Source organism: Pagrus pagrus, assembly GCF_965226575.1.
Source record: "Pagrus pagrus genome assembly, chromosome: 21".
Taxonomy (NCBI): domain Eukaryota; kingdom Metazoa; phylum Chordata; class Actinopteri; order Spariformes; family Sparidae; genus Pagrus; species Pagrus pagrus.
In genome coordinates, this window is record NC_140208.1 from 9,306,750 (window position 1) to 9,329,323 (window position 22,574).

The 22,574-nt window shown below is 38.9% G+C and overlaps 1 protein-coding gene across 3 annotated transcripts in view; it reads right to left on the bottom strand.

Moving 5' to 3' along the window:
* Nucleotides 1-4,106: 4,106 nt before the first annotated feature.
* Nucleotides 4,107-22,574, bottom strand: part of LOC311250256 (uncharacterized protein) — a 67,208-nt gene continuing 48,740 nt past the window's right edge. For 2 of the 3 annotated variants that reach the window (XR_014621250.1, XM_084341846.1), the window contains exons 3-4: nucleotides 13,366-13,462; nucleotides 4,107-4,510 (exon numbers count right to left, since the gene is read on the bottom strand). Coding sequence is in view for 2 of the 3 variants with exons in the window: in XM_084341846.1 (XP_084197972.1) it covers nucleotides 4,379-4,510; nucleotides 13,366-13,462 (229 nt within the window). In the remaining variant the exon portion in view is untranslated. The remainder of the gene's footprint in view (nucleotides 4,511-13,365; nucleotides 13,463-22,574) is intronic. The other variant, XM_084341847.1, reaches the window with a different exon arrangement.

The following is a 22,574-nucleotide window of genomic DNA, read 5'->3' on the forward strand; positions in this document are numbered from 1 at the left end:
CCAGTTTAGTGTCCAGCTATGAGCTAATTCACTAACGGTAACGAGCTACAGACAAATATAGCTAGCAAAGAGCAGCATTTGCCAGTTATTCTGGTGATATGCTGCCCCCTCTGTTTTTGGAGCTACCCTCGAATTCTGGCCAAATTTTTCCTTTCTTAATATGTATTAAGTGGCCACCTGTCAAATCTATGCTCATAACAAATAGGGGGCAGCATAACACCAGAGTAACTGCTTACTGTAGTTCTGTCAGCTAGTTAGCTCTGCAGCTAACGGTCTTAATTGCTCGCTCTGCCCTTACTGGGAGTTCAGAGCAAGATCAATGGACGCAAGTATGACGACAGGGAATACAGTACCAAAGCAATATATAGCAACCCCAACTAGGACTCTGACTCCAGGGACGACGAAGTACAATGCTGGGACAGGAGACGTGTGAAGGAGAAGAGGAGTGCAAGGGATGTCGCCCAACTCTTGAGGCCTGAGCTATACTATCAGACTGTCACCTCTTAGGTATAAAGTGGTATTATGAGACAAGGACAGACTGGGGCTAGCTGGTTAGCATGCTAACTTTAGTATATATCTCTGCAACATAACACATAGACGTCTGACATAACGCCAACACTGGTATTTATTCACATTCTGTTGATCATTTTAGTTAATTTTTTTATTGTTTTGACCAACAACAGTTACAATTTGCACCTTTAAATAGTTTTAAGTGACGATGAAAAGAATTCAAACCACCATCTAGAGGTATTTCTAACACATTCAGCCAAATGCAATCCAGCAATGCATCCATAAATATATACAACAGACATACGATTAAATCCCTCGTGGTTTTCTTCTCCCTCTGTCTTTTGTCTTGTTTCTATCTCTGCCACCTCTAAATATACATCGTATGAAACTTGGAGAAGAGTATACACTGCAGAAAACAAGTCAGCCCTTTCCACAGTGGCCACTCACTCTCTTTGATTGAAGCAGCAGGAAGAGAATATTTTCATACCTTTGCACCTCAGCCATTTCTCGTACACAGAGCTGCTCTATTTCTAGTGCACAAGGCTGTGGTCTTATACGGATGGTGGCTGCAGATAAAGTACGGGTAAAATTCCCCTCAGAGAAAAACATGTTATGTAAAGAGGCCACAGCGTCTAACAAGCTAACATTTACCTTCTCTTATTGCAAGATTCTTATCAAAAAAATGAGGTCTGTTCCCAAAAGGGCACCTAAATTATGTGCTCACATTGTTCCCATCCTAAGAACAGCTTCTGTCTCTGCCAGTGTGTAAATCGAGCTGGTATACAGTACAATAGTATAATACAATAGGATTTCTTATAGGATTTGTAGTATATAGAATAGAAAACCTTCATATAACCACAACTGCTGTTCTGTTCCTTTTGTACCATCATACTTCTCTAAACAGACAAAGAGTTAAGACCCATTTCTGCTTTTTCAAATTTGGCTTTTTAGTTATTGCATTCTGGTATTGTACTGCTGCCCAGCTGTAAGTATAATAAGTATAATCTAGAAGTGTAAATTGAGGCTCCACTGTCCCAAATTTTCTTGGGCAAGACACTGAACCCTACAGGCCCTGACAAACAAGGCTGACGATCGGCTGTCAGCCAATGTCAGGACCGTCGGTGAGCGTCTGTAGCCCTAGTTGTTGTGGTGTGTCCTGCACGGTCGGCGCTAGTCGGCCCTTGGCAGCTGCTTTATGGCCAATTGAGCATGTTGCAAAGTGAATCAGTGCATGAGGAGAGAAATTGAAACAGAAAGGGAAAATCCTTTCAGCCTGTCGTATTATCCATGATTTCACCCATTTAGCGTGCTTGCTTCTTAACATCCTTGTGGTTTCCTTTTTTGAATGACAGACTACCATTAATTATTTAGAAGCTACTTATTTGCATTTAATACAAATTAAAGATGTTTGTACATGCAATGAACACCTCCACTTCACTGTTGTGGCACGTTTTGCACTCTGTTGTGATATAAGACTAGCCTGAACTTAAGCTGAAGCCAAATTTACTTTATCCATATTGATTAACTGACATCTTTGCGATTCAGTTAGTTATTCCTCACAAGTAAATGAGGCAGAAAGCCAATCATGATGGATATACCTAGCTTAACTCCTGCTAATGTAAAGTACCTTAGAAGATCTTAGTAGCTGCGATCTCAGCTTCCGACTCAGGCTTAATTCATGTTATTTACTGGTCGTTAAGTTAAACTTACTTTAAATTACATCTTTAAATGTATTTAATTGTATGTTAATTTATTATCCTTTCCTTCTTATTATACTAAGCTGTAACTGTAAATAATCAAAATAACGTTTATTTGATTTTAAATGAACAAGAAAGCAGAAGGAAAACATTTTGAATGCACTTTCAGTAGCTTGTGAAGACAATCCAACAGCACAGTGCAGTTGTGGTTTCAATGGCTATGTCATCTTTGGTGAACCTTAAAATTAACCTAAAAAAAAAAAGCATTACAACCTTTTTATCTGTTATACAGTTTCTCAGGCAGCCTGAAAACAGTTATTTGCTCTCTGCCTTTGAAGGGCAGTACGGAAAAATGCTGTTTTTTGTTGCCGTGCACCTGCGTGTCCTGGCGAGGACACATTCAGGTGTGCATACTTTTAAACAAAGAACAGAGAAGACTTATATTATTATTTTTACTCGGGCAGGGCAAACTGAACGGGTGCTGCACATACCGCACAGGACAACCACCGCTGGCCTCGCAGCAACATCGCCTGCAGCCACACAAACATCTGTGTGGCACTAGAATATGCAGAACAGGTGGTGAGGCCAAGACCCTTCATTAATGCCCGATGACAGATGAGCAGCAGCTGATTGGACTGAAGCCTCTCTTCTTGTGACTGACAATGTGTGGTTTTGTGTTCCAGTAAATATGCACTTAAAGGATTTTGGGTTCCAGAGCTGCTAGGTTATTGGTTCATTTGGAGTTCCTCGGAAAAAAAGACTATAATTTAAATCATTTTAAATGGCATCTGCATGTTATGGTGTATATAGAGTATATACATGATATATATCATACATAGTTATTACAGGGCAGCTTGCCCAGTGTTTTACATTTTACGTTACATTAATTTGGTTTTATGCTGAATGGAAAGTTCCCCTTAAAATCAAAAATACATATTTTCACCTCTTACCTGTAGAGCTATTTATCCCTCCTGATTTTTTTGGTGTAATCTGCCGAGTTTTGGAGATATCAGCTGTAGAGAAGTCTGCCTTCTCTCAAATATTATGGAAGATGGCACTCTGCATTCGAAAAACTTAACTGCAATGTCTCTTTCCAGAAATCATGACCTCGATACTCAGCACCTTGCTGTGAGCAGTTTCATGTAGGAACTATTTTCTCTCTACCAAAAACCCACCGTATCACCACCAGAAGCATCTACTCATGGACGAGAGACATGCTAAGTAAGCTAAATGTCATTACAGCTCAGTAGAGGAGGAAGCCATTAATGTTTAAATCAATCGCTGTCATGAGCACAAGCCTCTTGTCCGTGAGCAGATGCACTTTTCCTTCCGTACGGTGGCGAGCGTAGTTTGGTAGAAAGAAATTAGCTCCCACATTAATCTGATCACATCAAGGTCTGTGGATTGTCTTGAGTAACGAGGTCATGATTTCTGGATAGAGACATTGCTGTTGAGTGTTCTCAATTTGTTCTTTTGAACTTTTAGTACCACAAGCCGAGTACCATCGTGTTGCATTATATTCAAGAGAAGGTAGACATCTCTGTGAACTGTCCTTTTGAGTGACTTACATTTTTCACATTTCTGCACACTCATCTAGAGCAGTTTGTGACTCAGTCTCTTGCTCAAGGACACTTCTACATTTTGACAGAAGAAGCAGGGCATCAAACCACCAACTAAATTGCTTACTCACTCCATCACCAGCGCTTCAGCTGCCCTTTCCCCTCTCTCAGCCACCTTGGTACTTTTTTAGTTTGCGCAGGAAGGAGGCCCCTGCGAGGGGAGAGGCACACCTCTCTTTACTTTTCCAAGGGCAGGAACTCAGCTTTGAAGATGATGGAACACCTAGTTTCTTGTATTTAACATTTGGGAATTCTGGTTAAATAAACACAGACTTAGAGACACAGTTATCCAGTTTTACGTCATCAAGATTAGTCTGAAATGCACTGCACAGAGCTGGAACACACCATGTCAGCTTTGCCAAATAATAATCAACTTCTTTAAAATTGAACAGGATTTGCTGTGACATTAAGTGATGCAACACATACGATAAATTAGGAAATCTGTGGTTAAATTGCTTGACAAAAAATCCAGACAAAGTGTCAGTCAGTACCCACAGGCGACTCGGGCCTCTCACATGGCTCGTAAATGACCAGTTGCTCACACAGATGCTGCTAATCAAAACCTCTGGCAGACTGACGTGTAACCCAGTACCCTATTATCTGATGGCAGCAAGCTCGAAGCAGAGGGAGCTGTGACTGTGGCTCCGAGGGCCCCTCCAGCTGGGTCACATCGCTGACGTTTAGCTAAAAGAAAGATAACATGACACGTGATTGTAGTGAAGCAAAGTTGGATTTCAGTGCAAACACACAAATAATTATTTACTGACCTAAAATCTTGACTGACTCACAGGCAGTGAGTCACTTTATCGATCCTGAGGGGAATTTGGCAACCGGTAGCTTACACTAAACATAGTGCAACAATAATACTATAAGAGTAATGCAGTGCAAGATTTATTATTACTCTGAATGATATAACTTAAATACAGATCGAAGATTAATATATTAACTAATACAAGAGCAGATTGTACATGAGGCTAGCATAGCCAGTAAATGCAAGATGATTGCAAGAAAGGATAAAGAACAAGGCTATGATGTTTTGGTTTCATCTGTGCAGGTGCTCATCCAGCAGACCACAAATGGTTTATGCTCTCTAATTACCATGGATATTAAGTGTTAGATTAGATATTTTTCTGAATTTCTAGAAAAAAAATAGGAAAAAAATCAAACACTGCATACTGTATGTATAGTTAAAGTTTGCCTTAAAAACAACAACAACAACAACAACAACAAAACATTCAAATAAAGATGCAACTGTAAACTAATTGTCTTCTTGAGTTAATTGCACAGATTTTGTTTGGAGCCATCACAAATGACCAAACGACACAACACGATTCTTCCTCTCAGTGAAGATTTATTGCGTATTAGTTGTTTTATTACAGCTGCAATGATTAGTCGAGTGAAATAAAATTAGTTGTCAACTGTTTCGGTAATCGATTAATCGTTCCAGCTTCTTAAATGAGAGGATTTGCTGCTTTTCTTTGTCATGTATGATTCTAAATGACTGCTGGTTGGACAAAAGAAGCGATTAAAAGACGTCTCCGGAAAATTGTGATGAGCCCCTTTCACAACGACTTTTTAGACTAAACAGTTAATCATAAAAATAACCAGCAAAGTAAAATAATCCTTCATATATAATGATTCCACATTGAATAATTATTATATTAATAAAATACTTTTGCAAATGGTTGTATATACAGTATGTGTTACGTGTAGTAATGTATAAATACAGTACAGGATTCACACTTTACATTAAAGGATTTAGATTTAATGAAATGTAATATAATTTACAACGTGCAGCAAGTATGGACATATAAAAAAACCCTTTGTGCTGGTTTCAGTATGTGAACAAGTAATCAAATAAAACAGTTAATAAAACTTGAATATGTTCTGCTGTATAAACATTACAAATTCTTTTTTTATTTGCTTTGGAGTTTTGCAAAGGGTTGTCTTGGTTACATCTCTTTCAGAGTTACTTTATTGGCATTAAGTTTCAGTTTTTGGGAGCAACACAGCAGAGAAACAACCAGAAAATGCAAAAACTGATTAAATATTGATCGATATTACAGTTGATTTGACATCATTTGAAGAAATCCTTAAAATGGCATGATCAAAACAAAGATAAAACATATAATATGGGCCAAGTGACTGCCTTTATAGACTCTTTACTGGGAGAAACCAATGCGAGCTCTGTAAAGACAGAATTGCACCTCATAAAGAGAGATAATTCATATGTTTGTGCTTTGACTTGCACGTCAAACTGAACAGAGTAAACACCCACTGTGAGCCCCACAGCACAACTGCGGCCCTCAAAACTGCCTCCAAACTCCCAGTTTATGTGCAAACTTTAAACACAAGCGCAATCGCCAACCTTCAATTTAGCTTTGCAAGTAAAAACCGAGTGGCCCCTGGTTTTACAAAGTCAGTTATTTGAGAACCAAAATACAGCAACAGCTTTGAAAGAGTGACAAACCCCCAGTTCTATATACAACGCTGTCTGGCTGGCTTGGGCGACATGCTAACAATTTACCAGAGAGACCACCGGAGGAAACCAGGGACACATGTAAAACCTAAACAAACTAAACGTTTCTAAAAGTGTTTCAACTCGGGAATCACTGAGAAGAAACTTGTAAAATTCAAATATACAGATGACTTCCTTCTGTTTGAAAAGTGAATGTCAGCAGAGCCTCAGACTCCCAGTGGAGATACAGTATGTGTCTAGTCACCTTTTGTCCCTGTAGAGGTCAGTGTGCTCCAACATACAGCAGTCATGACTTTTCTATTCTTTCCAGCAGCAGCACAATGATTCATGCACAGTCATTACTCTCACTAACATATATTCTTAACTTCTTTGAGCCTCTCTGTGTGACATCATGTTGATCTCCCCTCCGGCAACTTTTATAGTCTTATAGCCTCGCTCATGCTTGGATATATTGTGCTGACAGATATATGGGAAACTGTGAAGTGACTCCACAGGCTTGTAAACACTTTTACTATTAAGAGAAAAAAAAAAGAGAAATATTTGATGTCGCCGTTACCCTAACCCCTCTTCAGTTTTAAGCATGATTGCGTGACGGGGCTGGGAGCGCTTCCTGCTAATTCTGATGTCCCCTTGAATTTTCTGATGTGCTAAGTTTTCACAATGGCAGCAGCTACAACTACTCCAAGTCTTAATTGTGGCAGACGAAAAAAAATTGTCACGGCCTTCCCTGTCTGGACCATCTGCATGGTTTCTACTATGATTGCTTCCTGATTTTCTATAGCAAGGAAGTGTGAGGAATTACCTCTTCAAAGGGATGTGTGCCCCACCAGCACTAATCCCCAGTTAATGGCCAGTAGAAGCAACAGACCCCAACAACCTCACATCCTGCAGAGGTTTCATGTACATAATTCCTTCGCCAGGTTAAAAAAGAACAAGTCCCGCAATCATAATTGCAGGAAGACGAGATCTATATCCTCTCCTCCTGATGTGGAGGCATAGTCAGAACCTCATTTAAAAAAACAAGTCATTTTAAAAGCTGCATCTGAACTTGCTTCTCAGACAGGATTGTTACAAAATACCTCTTTTACTGTGTTTAAACATCACCAAAGCCAATAAAAAAAGACTGTAGTGGTAATTAATACTACTTTCTTTGTGGTAAGGCTCAGGCTGTTAGGGTGGTTTGTTCCAGTGGCTCTGAGAAACAAGCACAGCTCTCCCTGGTGGCCTCGAGCTGAACCATCAGACCGTAATTGGACTCACAACCCTCCAATTTACAGAATTAAGGAGAGACATCAGCCTGTCTTATTCTGCTGATTTGTGCTCAGAACAAACGCTTTTTTAAGACAGACTCCAGGACTCTAAGGCTGGGAGATACTGAAATGTAGGCTCACTGCTACAAGTTTAAAATTCATTGATATTTAATAGGAATTTTGCTCATTTAAAGGGTTTCCCATTAAATAACTCACGTTTTGCGGTGGAGTATCGACGCATGGAATTCTTTGCAGAAATAAAGGACCCCAATTAACGCTTTAGCGCTTCAAAGTCAAATATTTACTCTAATACAAGCACAATTAATTGGTTAAACATGGATGTTGCTGCTGCACACATGTAGAACAGATGCCACTGAGCCTTGGGGAAGCGCAAACACTTCACTTTCACGTCGCTGATCTCTCTGGCTGCTTTGCAATGATTTAGCATTTGTTCAAATTATTCAGACATCACAGTTTGCGCCATGTGACCTGTCAGCGCTCGTTACGGAGCGGGTGAGGCTGAGGGAGTCTGACACGCCGAGGCCACTGTAGGTGTTTGGAAACGCCAGTGTTTACAAGTAGATTTGTGCAAATTCAAGGTAACGTGTTAAGAAAATGCTCGTTAATGTTAATAATTGTGGTTTGAACATCATATCATATCAAAATCAGGCTTGGTTACATGTTAAAAATGAAAGCTGTTGGAACATTTCAACAGCCTTCATGCTTTCCAATGTGTGAGTTATTTATTAATGTGTACAGATGAAGACTGTGTTGATTTTATTTATACTACAGAGAGTAATTTCTCTGAGGTTGCAAACTCTTTGATTGGTAATTTCTGAATTATTTGTTCTCCTCTTCCAATATTTATACCCTCCGTGATGGATATCAAGGCAGTTTTCAGCTAATGGTCGAAGATATCACACCCGAGCTCAACGAGGAGACCGTCCATTGGTCGAACCGCAAAATGTTGAATCTTTAATCGCCTCACCTTTTGGCTAATTCATAATTTAGTGAAGTGGGAGTGAAGCGTTTAGCTTTTCCTGGCTATGGCCCGCTAAGTGAAATGGTGTGGAAAGTGTGAGGTCATTAACCTGTTACAGGTATGTTCTCTCCTAATATTGGGGATAATGTATTCCAGCCGAGTGTGACAAAAAAGAGGGAGAACTCGTTCACAGGTAGGCGCCGGCAATTCGTTTTTTAGCAAACTTCATTTTAGAACATTAGGTTATGAAAAGTTAATATCGTTTTAATCAGGAGAGATATCCCCTCATATCTGGGTGAGATTTCCACTCTGCTGCTTGTCGACAGATAGAGGAAGAGTACAAGATAGTTTCCCATCATGCTCCTTTGCATATCACACTGTGTTCGTTTATAGCACTGAATTCTAAACCTCGCCATTATTTCTTTGTCATTTGTCACTTAAATATTCATCTTAATGTAAGATTCCAGTCAAGAACATTTGTAAAACTGCTTATTAGTGACAACTCCCTTCAATACTAGTTTGTATAGTGCATGTTTTTGTTTGTTTTACATTGTTATTAACATTTTGTGTTATTATACAGATTTCCAATGTAAATATGTCAGCTGCGGCCCTAGTTTGGTATATTCAGTCATTTATTTTCTTGATTAATCAAGTGGTCGTTGGGTCTATAAAACATCAGAAAATGGTGACAGTGTTGATCAGTGTTCTCAAAGCCCAAGACGATGTCCTCAAATATATATTGGTTTGCCAACAACCCAAAGACGTTCCATTTACAGTCAATAGGAGTAAAGAAATCAGAAAATATTCACATTTACCAGGCTGGAATCAGAGATTTATGACTTTATTTTTCTTAGAAAATCACTCAGTGATTAATTGACTAGTGAAATAATTGCTGATTAATTTGATAATTGACAACTAACTGATTAATCCTTGCAGCTGTAAAAAAAATTGCAATAAAACAGAATTACTGAAGTTCTGGTTTAAATGTTCAAAGAGATTTGTCAGCAGTGGAAACACAATAACCATAGGTGTAGATTTCAGGAGGGACGGAGGAGACAGGTCCCCCTCCCAAACAAAAAAGGAAAGTAGCAGATGACTTTTGTTCTTCAGGAACCGCTTGCCTGAGAGCCTCACAGCATTATACTGCCTCATATTTTGAATTGTTACCTGCCGACTGAATTCTGTTTTTCCTTTACATAAAAAAGACATTTCTGCTAGAAACTGATGCAAAACTGGAGCATAAAAAGCACTGAAACGAAGTGTTTGACGCTCAAACCCTGTTTGACCCTCTCTTAATGTGTCTCCCCCCGCAATGCTGAAACAAACCTACAGCCTTGGCACATCTTTTTGATTATTTCAGATGTGATCTGCTTACATTTTCCATATCCGATTATATTACAACATTGAGAAAATCTTCTTTTCTTTTCATCTTTTCCTTTTCCCTTTTATTCTTCATTAAACAGATCAATGGATGGATCTGAACAGTGATTCTATATTTAATTCATGTTAGGTACTTTTTTACTTGACTTTTTATTTATTCTATTTGAGTAATTGTATATTTTTTGGCTTTTCAGTTGTATTTTGGTCCTAACCTACCATCATTTCTCACGTGTCCTGGCTGTTGCAACACAGTTACCTTAAGGATTAATGAATTACTCTATTTATCCATAGAAATTATACTTTTATATGTGGCAGATAATGCACTGTATCATATTTTATTTTGCATCAGTTCTTTGACGCGGCCCCCTGCATACATCTCAATGCACCTAATGTTTCCTGACGCTCTGTTTGACTCGATGCAGACGAGGCCATAACTCCTGATGTTTATCGATCCTTCAGCCTCTGTTGAATTTATTTCTACAAGTCTATACAAATCTGTTTCTGTGCAGCCTATTGTACCAGAGGGGTTAATGTATTATACAAAGTGTTCAGATCAGGGATTAGATTTTCCCCCAATTCCATCAGTCAATTCTCGGTGCTCTCCAGGGCATTCATCATTTTGACAGTTGCAGATAAGGCAATTATTTTCCTCGAGCAACTACAAAATGTAGACAAGTGCTTCTGTGACAGTGTGTCTGTTTGAGGGGGGAACACAAATATTATTCCACCAGTCACTGATGGCACATATTGCTCGCTACAAAGCGATATCCTCTGTAACACAAAGGAAACAGATGTTATGAGCATTTCTGCGTCCTAATGCACTTCAGCGTTTCATCTTTTTACAGTGAATTGAAGCTCCATACTGCGATTCAATAAGACGTCTTAACAAATGGATTGCAGTTGAGGCCGTTTACTGCAGCTGGATTAAATATTTACATAGGCCATGATTGTTTTTATGGCATTACACAGATGTGCTAATTGTCATTTAAATACCAATTTGATGTATTTTTCTGTCTCTCATCTGAAAATCAGCTTCAGAGCAGCTGCAAGAAAACACTCAATCTAATATTATTGCATTATGTGCATTATTTTTTACTGTAACACGAAATAAATGAAAATGAACATGTATAAAAATGGAAATGTAAAATCTGCATACTAAATGTGCAGGCTTAACAACCACAGTGGAATGAAGTAGTGTGTATTTTCACATACACTATAATGAAAAACTGAGTACTAGCATATAGTTTTACAGCATTTTGAGCACGATATTCATATAAGAGCACACAGCGTCCACGCTACTGTCCTGAGATCTGTTCCCTCAGCATGACCGTACACATATACTTAAGCTGTATCACCTCAAATGAGTCCTGTATGAAGCAGAGAGAGCTGCTGGCTGCAGGACTGCCTGCGATCTCCTCTATAAACCCCTGGGGGGCAGCAGAAGACCTTCATTTCTACACCGGTGTGGCTGCTTACGGCTGACTTACACCAACTGTCACCTAATGCTGAGGCTCAAGTCAGGACACGATTCAGGCGGCTGATAAATCCTTCCAAAAGAAACAATAAAGTTTGCTCTTACAAACAAACAAACAAGATTTCATAGAAACTTTCTTTTGTTTTATTCTTCCTCCATCTGTCTTTGTCAGATGTCAAAGACTTAAATAGTACTTACAGACGTAGTTGTGACTAACGGCAAATGTTCAGGACTATATGCGGTTTTAATATCACATCCCAATTATCAAAAATTTGCTTTATTTATGTAGCAAAGCTAATATATAGAATAGAGATCATTGTGAGGCTGCCAAGAATATGAATCTGCTGGCGGTCACTGCATAGACAGACATTAATGAGCGTGATTGTTAGATTTCAAATACTAAATAAAAGCATATTAATCAAGAATGACACAACTAAAATTAAGAGATATGAAGAAAAACATCCTGACTTCCTGTTTTGCTAATCTTTGACCCCAACATTTTTTTATGTGAGGCGAAACAAAGCCAAACAGTTCTCAAGTGCACTTTGTTTCTCATAAGCCATAATTCCTTTGATATGACTATTCTAAGTGTGTATTTGCCAGATTTTGAGTGGACGACATTGTTGTCTGAACCTCAGAGTTAATAAAAGTGAGAGAGAGCGGAGGCAGAGCAGGAGGATGACGTTAGGCTGAGCTCAGGTCTGTCATCGGATCAAAGTGGGAACTTGTTCTCCCATCGCTGTCAGCACGTTTTAATGATCGTTGAGCCGGGCCAAGCTGTTCCTCCCTAAAAACTTTCCCATACCAAGTGTCTGATAGATTCATAGCTTAATCATTAACTTGCACTTAATTCGTCTGGAGCAACATTAAGCTCAAATTACAAGGGGATTTTGGCAAAAGGGTCGGTTTCATAAAGCAGCCAGTTCTGGACCTTTTCTTGCTAAAAATAATGGAATAAATAGAGTAACTTCATGAAAAAACTAAATATATTAACACATTTTAGCCTTAAGTATTTGACCAAACAAATATATTTTACTACAATAAAACATCAGCCTTTAAAAGAACAAAAAGCAGATGTAAGAGACTAAAGGACTGATGTGTGGTGTCTACGTAAAACACCACCCTTGAATGTGAGTCATTGACAATAATTTCGTAATTGTTCAAATAAAAATATTACTGTCCATCTCTTCAAGATTAGGGGCTAAATTATATCCAGTTGCATGTCTGACTAACAGTTTCCTCTTGCACACTGAACTTAATGGACAGTTTCAAAGACATTATTTCTCAATGGCATGATTAATTCCTCACTTCAGCAGAACAACTCATTTTGTGATTTGAATAATCATAAAATAGCCTCCTGAATAAAAGATACCATTTATGCACTTTTCTTCCTCTTAAACTACTATCCTCAGTTTTATGACATAATATATTTCTGTATAGAAGTGGGACAGTGACTCTTTTCTTGCAGGAATTTAGAGCAAAACAGTTTAAGGATGGTAACTGGGCAAAAGGGACAAAAAAAAAAAAAGACTCAAACAACAAAAACAGTGTCATTAGTGGACTGACAAAGGTTTCATGAGGCCGTCTGAGCTGAGCTGCTGTGACAATAAATCAAAAGCAGAAAGAAGGCCGAGGCCTTTATGGGGAGTACCACCCATATATTGACTGCACATCATAGCAGCCCTCCTGTTGTAGGCTGGATTATAAATCCCATTTCTAAAAGATATATGGGACTTCTGATGTGTCAGACCTGCCTTTTCTTCAACCTAACCACATGTTTGACTTTTTCTTATCCTTTATAATCACATTATTGTCAAAACACTTTCAAAGTTGACTTTTACTAAAAAAAAGTACTTTAAATGTACATTTACATGTCATTTTTCTCAAACAAAGCCAATAATGTTGCTACTATTTGGATAAGCACAGTGTTAGTAAGCTACACCTATAAAATCTTCATACTTTAAATGAGCTTACCCCTTTTTTTTGTCTGAAAGTGTCCTGGCCGTCTGTACGTCTGACAGGACGCATGGTGCATGTAATGAATGAGATGGCTGTGTAGGCCTCTATAGGGCTGAAAAGTAGTTTCAGGGAGAGAAAAAGAGAGAGAGAGAGAAAAAGATCAGCCAACAGATGAGAAGAGGAGAATCCAAGCTGAACCGGGGATCAGCCCCTTCGAACTGTCCCGAAGCAGACCTCCGTCCCAGCCGAAGCTCTCATCTCTCAGCTGCCAGGGAACAACATGTAGATTTACCATGTTAAGGGGCTTGTGTACAGACCAAATGTGACTCTTGCATCAGGTATCGATAACTGGAGACGTATACAGTCAAGAGCTGGAAGTTGGTATCAAATACTTCGTCAAATTATTATTTTTCTTTGATTAGATACAGATGGGTGACAAATGAAAAAGGATAAACCTGAATGAATGAGTGAAGAAACATGACAAATACATATGCTTTCAAATAGGACATTTGTGGGCTTTGAATGGTTCAACAAGTATGAAAATGATGTAAATCAAGTGAACAGAAAAGGGAGAGAGGGGACAGTTCCAGAGACTTGGAGGTTTATGTTGTTTTTTTCCTTAAAACTTTCAACCATCTGTATTTACTGACTGAGATTTGTATTTTGTTCATTATTAATACTTATTTAGGTCTTATACATAAGCTAGTGCAGCTGCTACAACACAAAAGTGTTGAAAACTAACATTGCTAAAAGAAAAGAAACTAAGAAATTGCATTTGGCAACGCTATAGGAAACATCAAATGATGACACGAGCACTAAAGGGCTTTAAAAAAGCACAAAAGAAAAAGAAAAGTTGTAGACTGAAGCCTAAACCTATAACTTCTACTTTATCATAAACACTTCACCAAAATCTAACTTACATAAGCTCCATTCTCCAGATCATCACTGTACATACATAAGACTGCACATGGCCTTACATTTACAACCTCTCATTGTCACACACGTGCGAGATCAACAGTAAGGACTGAAGTTATCTTGGTGATGGTTTAGCACCTAAAACACTAATAGGTGTTCGGCGTAGAGTCAATTGGAAATGCAAAAAAATCCAAATTAATATTCTGTTTTTGGTTTCCTTTCTAAAATTTCTCACATTCACGTGTTGGATGTCCTGCAGGCTGCAATACTGTCTGTAACTTCTCACCACTGAACTCCTGGGCGGCAAGAAGACATTTTTTGCTTGCAGACGAGAACACTTTGTGACACTAAATGACTCCACATTGTCTTTGCGTTGGGGAAAATATTTACATTTCCACTGCATGGATTTTGCTGAAACTATTACTGTGTCTGGAGTGACTTATGGTACGTTTACAGTCAGCGCTTTAGAGCACAAACAGAAGTGCACACATAAACACAAACACATGCATGCACGCACATGACCATGCACACACACAAACACACATACACCATCCTTCAGAACCATTGATTCTGTTTTGAATAGTGTGTTTTCTCCTCAGTCTAGATAGTCTTGCTACTGCCCATGCTGTTAGTGCGCCAGGCATTTTCAAACTCTTTACATCCATTACATTCCACTAGGTAAATACCTAATGCTGGAAACATTTGTCAATGTGTGCGCCTGGCTGAACAGAATAGATTATTGGGGGCTGAGTAAAATACACTGCATTTCCAAACAGCACTATGCCTGTGACATATTAAAAACTTCACACAAGACTCGCTGCAGTTTCCCCCTGCGCCGAGGATATGTAATATTTCAAGGAAATAAAGCTTGCAAACAATAGTAAACATTCTTGGTAAAGAATAGGAATGTCAGTATTTCAGATAACATGAGCAGCAAGGCTATTTCTGCCCCTTTAACAACAATATAGTACAGTACATACCATTCTTAGACTGTCTTTCTGCCTACTTTAAATGAGAGGGGTAATTACCAATACCCAATTTATTCAAAGGCAAGAACTATTTCCTGTAAGACCATTCTTCAACTGAATTACTCCTGAGTGTAATATGCAACTATTTATCCCAGGTATATTGAATTGTGACTGTCAGACTCAATTGGGCAGAGGTTCTTGTGTTTCACCCACATCTTTTACTGTAACAGGCAGAAGTTTTTGCTCCAACAACACTTAAACCACACATGACCAAGCTAATCTCGATAATCTCTCCTCCTGGACTCTTATCATATAAATAAATATCATCGTTGATCATTGTAATTATAACTACTTAATGTTATTGCCTGTATAATTGCCTATCATGTCTGTTTTGTTCTTCAATTTGTTTGTTGTTGCGGTTTTTTGTTTGTTTCGTTCACCGATAAAAAAAAGTAATGTTTGCTCTGCTGTTTGATCTTCCTAGTTTTTGATGTTAAGTTACTCTTTCTAAACCCTATTTATGTTTTTTTTAATCTCTCTTTGATATCTTGTCCTAATGCATTTAATCTCTTATGTAAAGTAAATTGAATTGCCTCGTTACGTTTGCTTTACATATAAACTTGCCTTGCCTTATTTACGTTTTCAAAGACATCCATCACTGACCCTCAGGTATTCATTGTTTACACTTTGGGAACAAAATGACCTAAATCTCTGGATTGCAGTAGGAGGCGATTTCTTCTATCAAAACCAGGTCAGAGCAGAATTAGACCACTCTGTTGAGAAAAACATTGCATTCCTATCATCTGTTCTAATGGAACTTGTTGAATTAACACAACATTCAAACTGTGATAACTGACTCATCTTGGAGCACTGAACACACCTAAATAGAAATGAGGTAAGGACCAGTGTGAGTCTCATTAATTGGATTAGCACGTCTCTAAAATGGCTGGTATGAATATGCATGGAGCTGTGGGAAGTCTCTAAAATGCCTGTTAGGGGAAACAATGTTGATTTTTTTTTTTTAAAATCTAAGTAGAACCAGATACACTTCCACACCTAAATATAGAAAAGTGCTTCACATTAAGGCTACAAAGTAAAGTATTGTCTCTTGTTTCTTGTAGGCAAGGCAAGGCAAGGCAAGTTTATTTGTATAGCACAATTCAGACACAAGGCAACTCAAAGTGCCTTTCTGGGGCATAAAATTACATTAAATTGTATTTAAACAAGTAGGAAAATAAGCTAAAATAAGCTAAAATAGAGAGAGAGAGGACAATACAATAAAAGTTACAGTGCAGCTCAAGATATTGATAAAATTGCTTCAGTGAAAGGCAGTGGCAAACAGAAAGGTCTTCAGCCTTGATTTAAAAGAAGTGAGAGTTGGAGCGGACCTGCAGTTTTCTGGGGGTTTGTTCCAGATATGTGGTGCATAATAACTGAACGCTGCTTCTCCATGTTTAGTTTTTACTCTAGGGCCTGAAACATACCAGTTATAAGACATGTTTTCATAAGGCTGCAACAATAGATTGATTAGTTGTCAACTACTGAATTTATCCCCAACTAGTCTAATAATCAATTTATCAGTTTCAGTTTTTATTTTCTGGGGAAAAAAAGTCAAAGTTCTTTGATTTCATTCTTAAAATGAGAATATTTTATGATTTCTTTATTCCATTATGACAGTATAGATGTTAGTATTATGACAATATAGCTTAATCAAGAAAATAATCGACAGATTTAATTCACAATAACAATAATCGTTATAATATCGTAATAATCGCAGCCCTAGTTTTATATCAGTCTCTTAAACTTTCTTTACTTTTCTTTTTTTTTTTTTTGCACAGGTCCAGGTAGTGTTTAAAGTATTTCTAACATCAATATTTTGGCCATTTCATAATGTTCTACTAATTTCATGAAGGAATATAATTGAATTGAGTGAATACAATCTTGCACATGTAGCCTATTTTTTGGTCACTATCTGTGTACAGACAAAGACCAAAATGCAGCATAAAAAGGTCTGAACATTTTCTGCTGCTTCTGTGAAATAACACATTTAGTGGCTTGTGCAGATTTGGCAATAACGTTTAAAATGCACTAGGTGTTTCTGGGCACTTCTTATTTGAGTGTGACTAAACATACTTTCATAGAAAAGCAGTCTCAGATGATATAAAAACTCAATAACACACATTTCTTTACATGCTTCTTCGCCATGCCTCTTTGATCTTCAGTAATTGATAGAGAATGGGACTCCTGTGGCAGACCCTCTTCAACAAAGATACACAATAAAGAGCAGGGACTAAGAGTGGACAGGGGTGATGTCGGGTCTCTTATTTGGGTGCGTTTCCATTCATTCCTTCAATATTCCATTCCTGGTTCTGCTTCATAGGTTTGTCTATTGTGGCGCGCTGAATGGGGGAGCGCAGGAGCGTCTCTGCTTCCGTTAATTAGAGCTTTTTGCAGCTTCCGCTCCTTGAGGAGTCAAAGTTTAAGCAGTGGGGAAAAAAAGCAACCCTCAGTCCTCTATTGTGGCTTCAAAGGCATGAAAAGGTATAGTTTACCAGTGGTTGGGGTGGTAGGTGGCTGCAATGTTCGAGTGGGCTGCGGCAAGGACAAACAGTGAAAAGTGAGATTTTTCACCCTGGAGGACATTATGATACTGTTTTGGTAGTTTCAGAAGCTTTTTAGGCATTAAAGCAAGTATTTACGCATCACATCTTGAGTTTAGAGTATTTCTTAAAGAGCTGGAGTGATTGTGAAGAGCGGTATATCTGATGCTGAAGTTCATATGGAGTTAAACGCGATGGGACATTCCAAGGACTATTATATGCATACTGATTGTGCAGGAACCCCGACTTGTCTTTACACATGAAATGACCAATTGTTCGTGCAGGCTTAAGTGATGCACGAGGCAAAAGAGGGGGGAAAAAAAGTCCTGGGGTCTGTAATGACATGTGGCTATGGGTGTCCTTTTATACCTTGAGATTCCCTTTGCCTCATTAGTTAACACACTTTCTTAGTTTTGAACAATACCTTAGCTTGAGTTCTCCCAGCAGAAATCCCCCCGCTCAGTCGATATTTCCAGGGCCTGCAGCAGAGTTTCAGAGAGAGGGCCCTTTTCCCCCCTGTCCTAACAGCTTTAATACTTGTAATTATCTCTTGCTGGGGGAGGCTGGAAATTGGATTAGGGTGGTGAGTCTCAGCTGAATGAATTACCTCCATCTCCCCACTTGGTGGGCCACACACTGATAAAGTGCGGAAAAACGGATTTGGATTCAGCCTTAGCATTCATGGCTTCCTTGTGGAAAAATGAAATTTTCCAACAGAAGGGGCCAGTGTGCCAGCAGTATCTGTCCACAGCATGTTTCATCTGCTCCTGCTCTTCTGGAAATGCAATTACCTGCGTTATCGGGGCCTAAATGGTGACAGTTTGGCAGGGGAGCAGTTCCACCTGCCAAAGGCATCATTCGACAGTGTTTTTGTTGCATCCAGTATTCTCTCAGTTTGAAATTATTCCCCCTTATTTCCACCTGTCAGAAGTGAAACAATCTGCTGATTTGTTTACAGGGAGGATGATACTGCTGGTAGTGGAAAGGAGAAGAAAAATTAGATTTACAGCCTTTACTTTAGTATTTGATTACGCCTGTTTGCCCATTTTCATCATGATTCGGCTCCTTTTTCATTTTATGTATCCATCCTGTCTTTCTCATATATTTCTGTATGTTTAATGAAGTAAAAACATAATAAAAACTCAGGTATAGCCGAATATTTTGGAATAAGCAGTGATCTAAAGCTGAGAGTATCAGAAATACAGAGCAACAGACGACAGAAAAGAAACGGAACAGCCAAAAATGATGTTATATTTCTGTACTGTACCTCAGCCTTCACTTGAATGACTGCACATACAGTAAAGGCTGATACTAAATTATTTAACAACATGAATTCAGCTGATGTTCTACATGTGTTGTTTCTCTCAAAGGAGAGAAGCAAAGCTCTTTCAGAGAGTCTATTAAATCAATATGTGGGAAGGCTTGCCACTGTGGATAACTCACCTCCGATCCATCACACAAAAAATGAGGTAAGTAATTAAACTGCTGGGTTTTACACTTCAAACTGTCAGAAGTTGGTGTAGATTTCCTGTCCTGTGCACTGTTTTGAGATAAATTTAACAGATAAATGGTTTGAAATTGGGATTTTATTACAAATCATCAAACACTTGCCTAAATGTTGTGTCTAAATGGAGCGAAAATTACCTCAGACTGAGCCGAACTAAAGAGATAACGCTCGGAGGAGAAGTTAGACTTTCGCTTAATTTGGAACGGAGCCAACTTTGTTTTCCCCGTTGTTCATTAAGTAGTGGTTTTAATTCGGTTTCATATTTAATTTCCCGCTGTGTCATTGTAAGGAATCAGATCAAACAGAGGACAAACTAGCCCTACATACCCGGCGCTCACTATCAGACACCCCCCTCGTCTTTTCCACTTCCCATTCTTTTAACCCCCCACTGAGGACAATCCTTGAAGGTAGATAAAAAGAACAACAAAAGATAATTAAATCTAAAAAAGGAGGGAAAAATCTCTGCTTTCTCACTCAAACAGTTGGGGATAGATTTCAGCACAGTGAGGGTTTGGCTAATTTATACAAAGGCCTGATGGGAGTCCTTCAACATTTACACTCTGCCTGGGACATGGATGGGTAAAGAGAAATTATATTTGCCTCTAATTGTTATATGTTCCTATTTTTACTGTCTTACCTTATCACACTTGCCAGCACAAATAAAACACACCTAATATGCATTTGTCCGATTGCAAGACCACCAAAAGCCAAATTCATAATAATTCATGATAAGATTATCAATTTACAGCTGTGCCGTTATCAGAGGAGTAAAGATTGGTCTGACGTGCCTTGTTGTTCCAACTCAAACCTGCATCCCATCGGTGACAAATCTAAAATTATAATACAGTAATGCTTCACATAGACCCAGCTATTTAGGCGTGAATTTAATATTCATTGCTTTTGCAGCTTGGTTGGTTTTAAGGTGCTATCACCCTTATCCACCCTCCTCCCAACCCCACCCACTCCCCAACATCGCTGCCACCTACACTCCTATATCCACCAAACAGGGGCAAATGGCAGTCACTGGGACAGACGCACGCACACACACACATCCAGTCGTCTCTTTGTCCCTCCCTCCTTCACTCATTTCCCCCATTCTCTTTCTCCGGCTGCCTCTCTCTGTCCCCCATCACTCTCCCTGTCCTTGTTTTTGATCTTCAAACGCTGGTAGGGATAATGACTACAAATCAGGGATGAAGGTGAGTGATCACAATGTGGCCCACCCATCCCAGCTGGCCTTTTTACTCCCCTCGTATGATGCATCTTCCTGACTCTTTCTGAGAACCCGCTGAACTGCACCGTGAGGGGTTTCATATGGAGTTCACAGGGGGCTGAATACAGTTGGATGGACTCCGTGTTTAAGACTTCCAACATAGTTTGATTCCCCATCAGCAGCTTGGAAACAATTAACTACACTGTGTATGACAATAACTGAACGTGTAAAGTTTGGGGACAATTCAAACAACAACTTCTTCTTAACAACTTGGGTCTCACTGTGAAAGTTGTTCCTTGTTAAACTACTATTCATAACTTTTTTTGTGAATAATGGAAGCACTATGGCACCACTACAAGCACATTTACAAAAGAGTGCATGAGGTAACCACACAATGGTCTGAACAACAAAAACTAAATTGAAATAATGCAAAAAAGTTTTTATACTTGGCTAGGGAGGAGGAGATGATATATCGACAAAAGCCAAATGCAGCAAAATGCAATGAAAACAGACACAGCAAATACATCACAACATACGGGACTAAGCTGACTAAGCCACTGAAGGCACAAAAAATATCAGCAGATGAAAACATCAGATCTGTGTGGAACACATATGCCATTCTTCCTTTCTGTTTTCTATGTTGTATTCCACCATTTAAGGTCTGACTGGTGCTTTATATGCTGTCATCTTAATGTGTCCTCTTCTTCTGTGATGGCTTAAAGGCGGCCATGTGAACAATTAGCAACACCTGCTGTTCATCTCGATGAACAAACTGGTAAGTAAGCCGGTAAGTAATCGTATAACGGTAATGTAACAGGTTCAGTTAGTTTTAAGTTTTTCAGGTTTTCTGGAAACTTTGTTAAAATCTGCACTACTGTACATATGAATGGAGACCTGACTTATGTCTCTATATACTAGGGTTGAGCGAGCATACCATTATCTTCAACCAACTAAATTATCTGTATCCATACTGCTACAAAATGCACTGATTGTTCTGATGATACATATACTGGATGCTCGTTTCAGCCGAGAACTCTGTCAGCCCTACTATATATATGCATCTCAGTAACTAATCTATTGATTACAGTAAAATGTTATTATAGCAGATCGGAATGACATTTTGTCAATTCAGACCCAGAAAACTGCATTAAATCACATTAAAGTTTAATAAATACACAATAAAACATGCCGTCTGCCCACCCATTCGAAGGCACAACCTCAATTCTTGCTGCAGTGATACTTGACATTCAACCACTGGTGTCTCATTAAATATGCAGCAACTTCAAGATCTCCGTTCTGTTTGGACATCAAATTAAAAAGTGTCCTAGCACCAGGAGTCCTATCCTTTCACATCATAAGTTTCTAATGGGCAGTTTAGATGATTCATGCCAATCAAACATCTGTTCTGCATTCCCCTTGTCAAGAGGAGCACCTGTTGACCTCTACCTGACCTCCGCCGGTAAGCAATGTGGTGGGAGAGAGGGACTATGGTTTCCTGTTTCAGGCAGGGGGACAGAAAAGACCAGGAAGAGGTAGTTTTATGACCACTGTTTACCTTGGTGGAGGCCTGCCTCTTTTCCTCTTTTTTTTTCTTCTTAATGTGCCCGGCAAAAAAATGTTTCACTAGGGAGCAGGAGGTGAAATTTTTCTCATCCAAATGGATGGCAATTTCCCACCATTTAGCACCTGAAGGTAATTAGCTTGAAGAGATTGCGGAGTGAGAAACACGTTCATGGAACATTAACTCTCGTACATTCTCCAGTTGCAGGGAATTAATAGGAAAGATTAAAGTTTAAAGAGAGCAAATGCCATTACCGCACAAACCACCTCTCTGTGGCACCATCTTGGGCTAACTTTTCCCCCTTTTTATAATAAGTCTGTATTTCACAATGGCATCCGGGTCTGGATTACAATAGCAGGTAATAAGTGGTGGAAATGACACAGTTCTGCGGGTTTTGCGATGCGGTTGTATATGAGACAATGAAGAGCCTCAATAGCCTGCAGCTTCATTTTTCTCCATA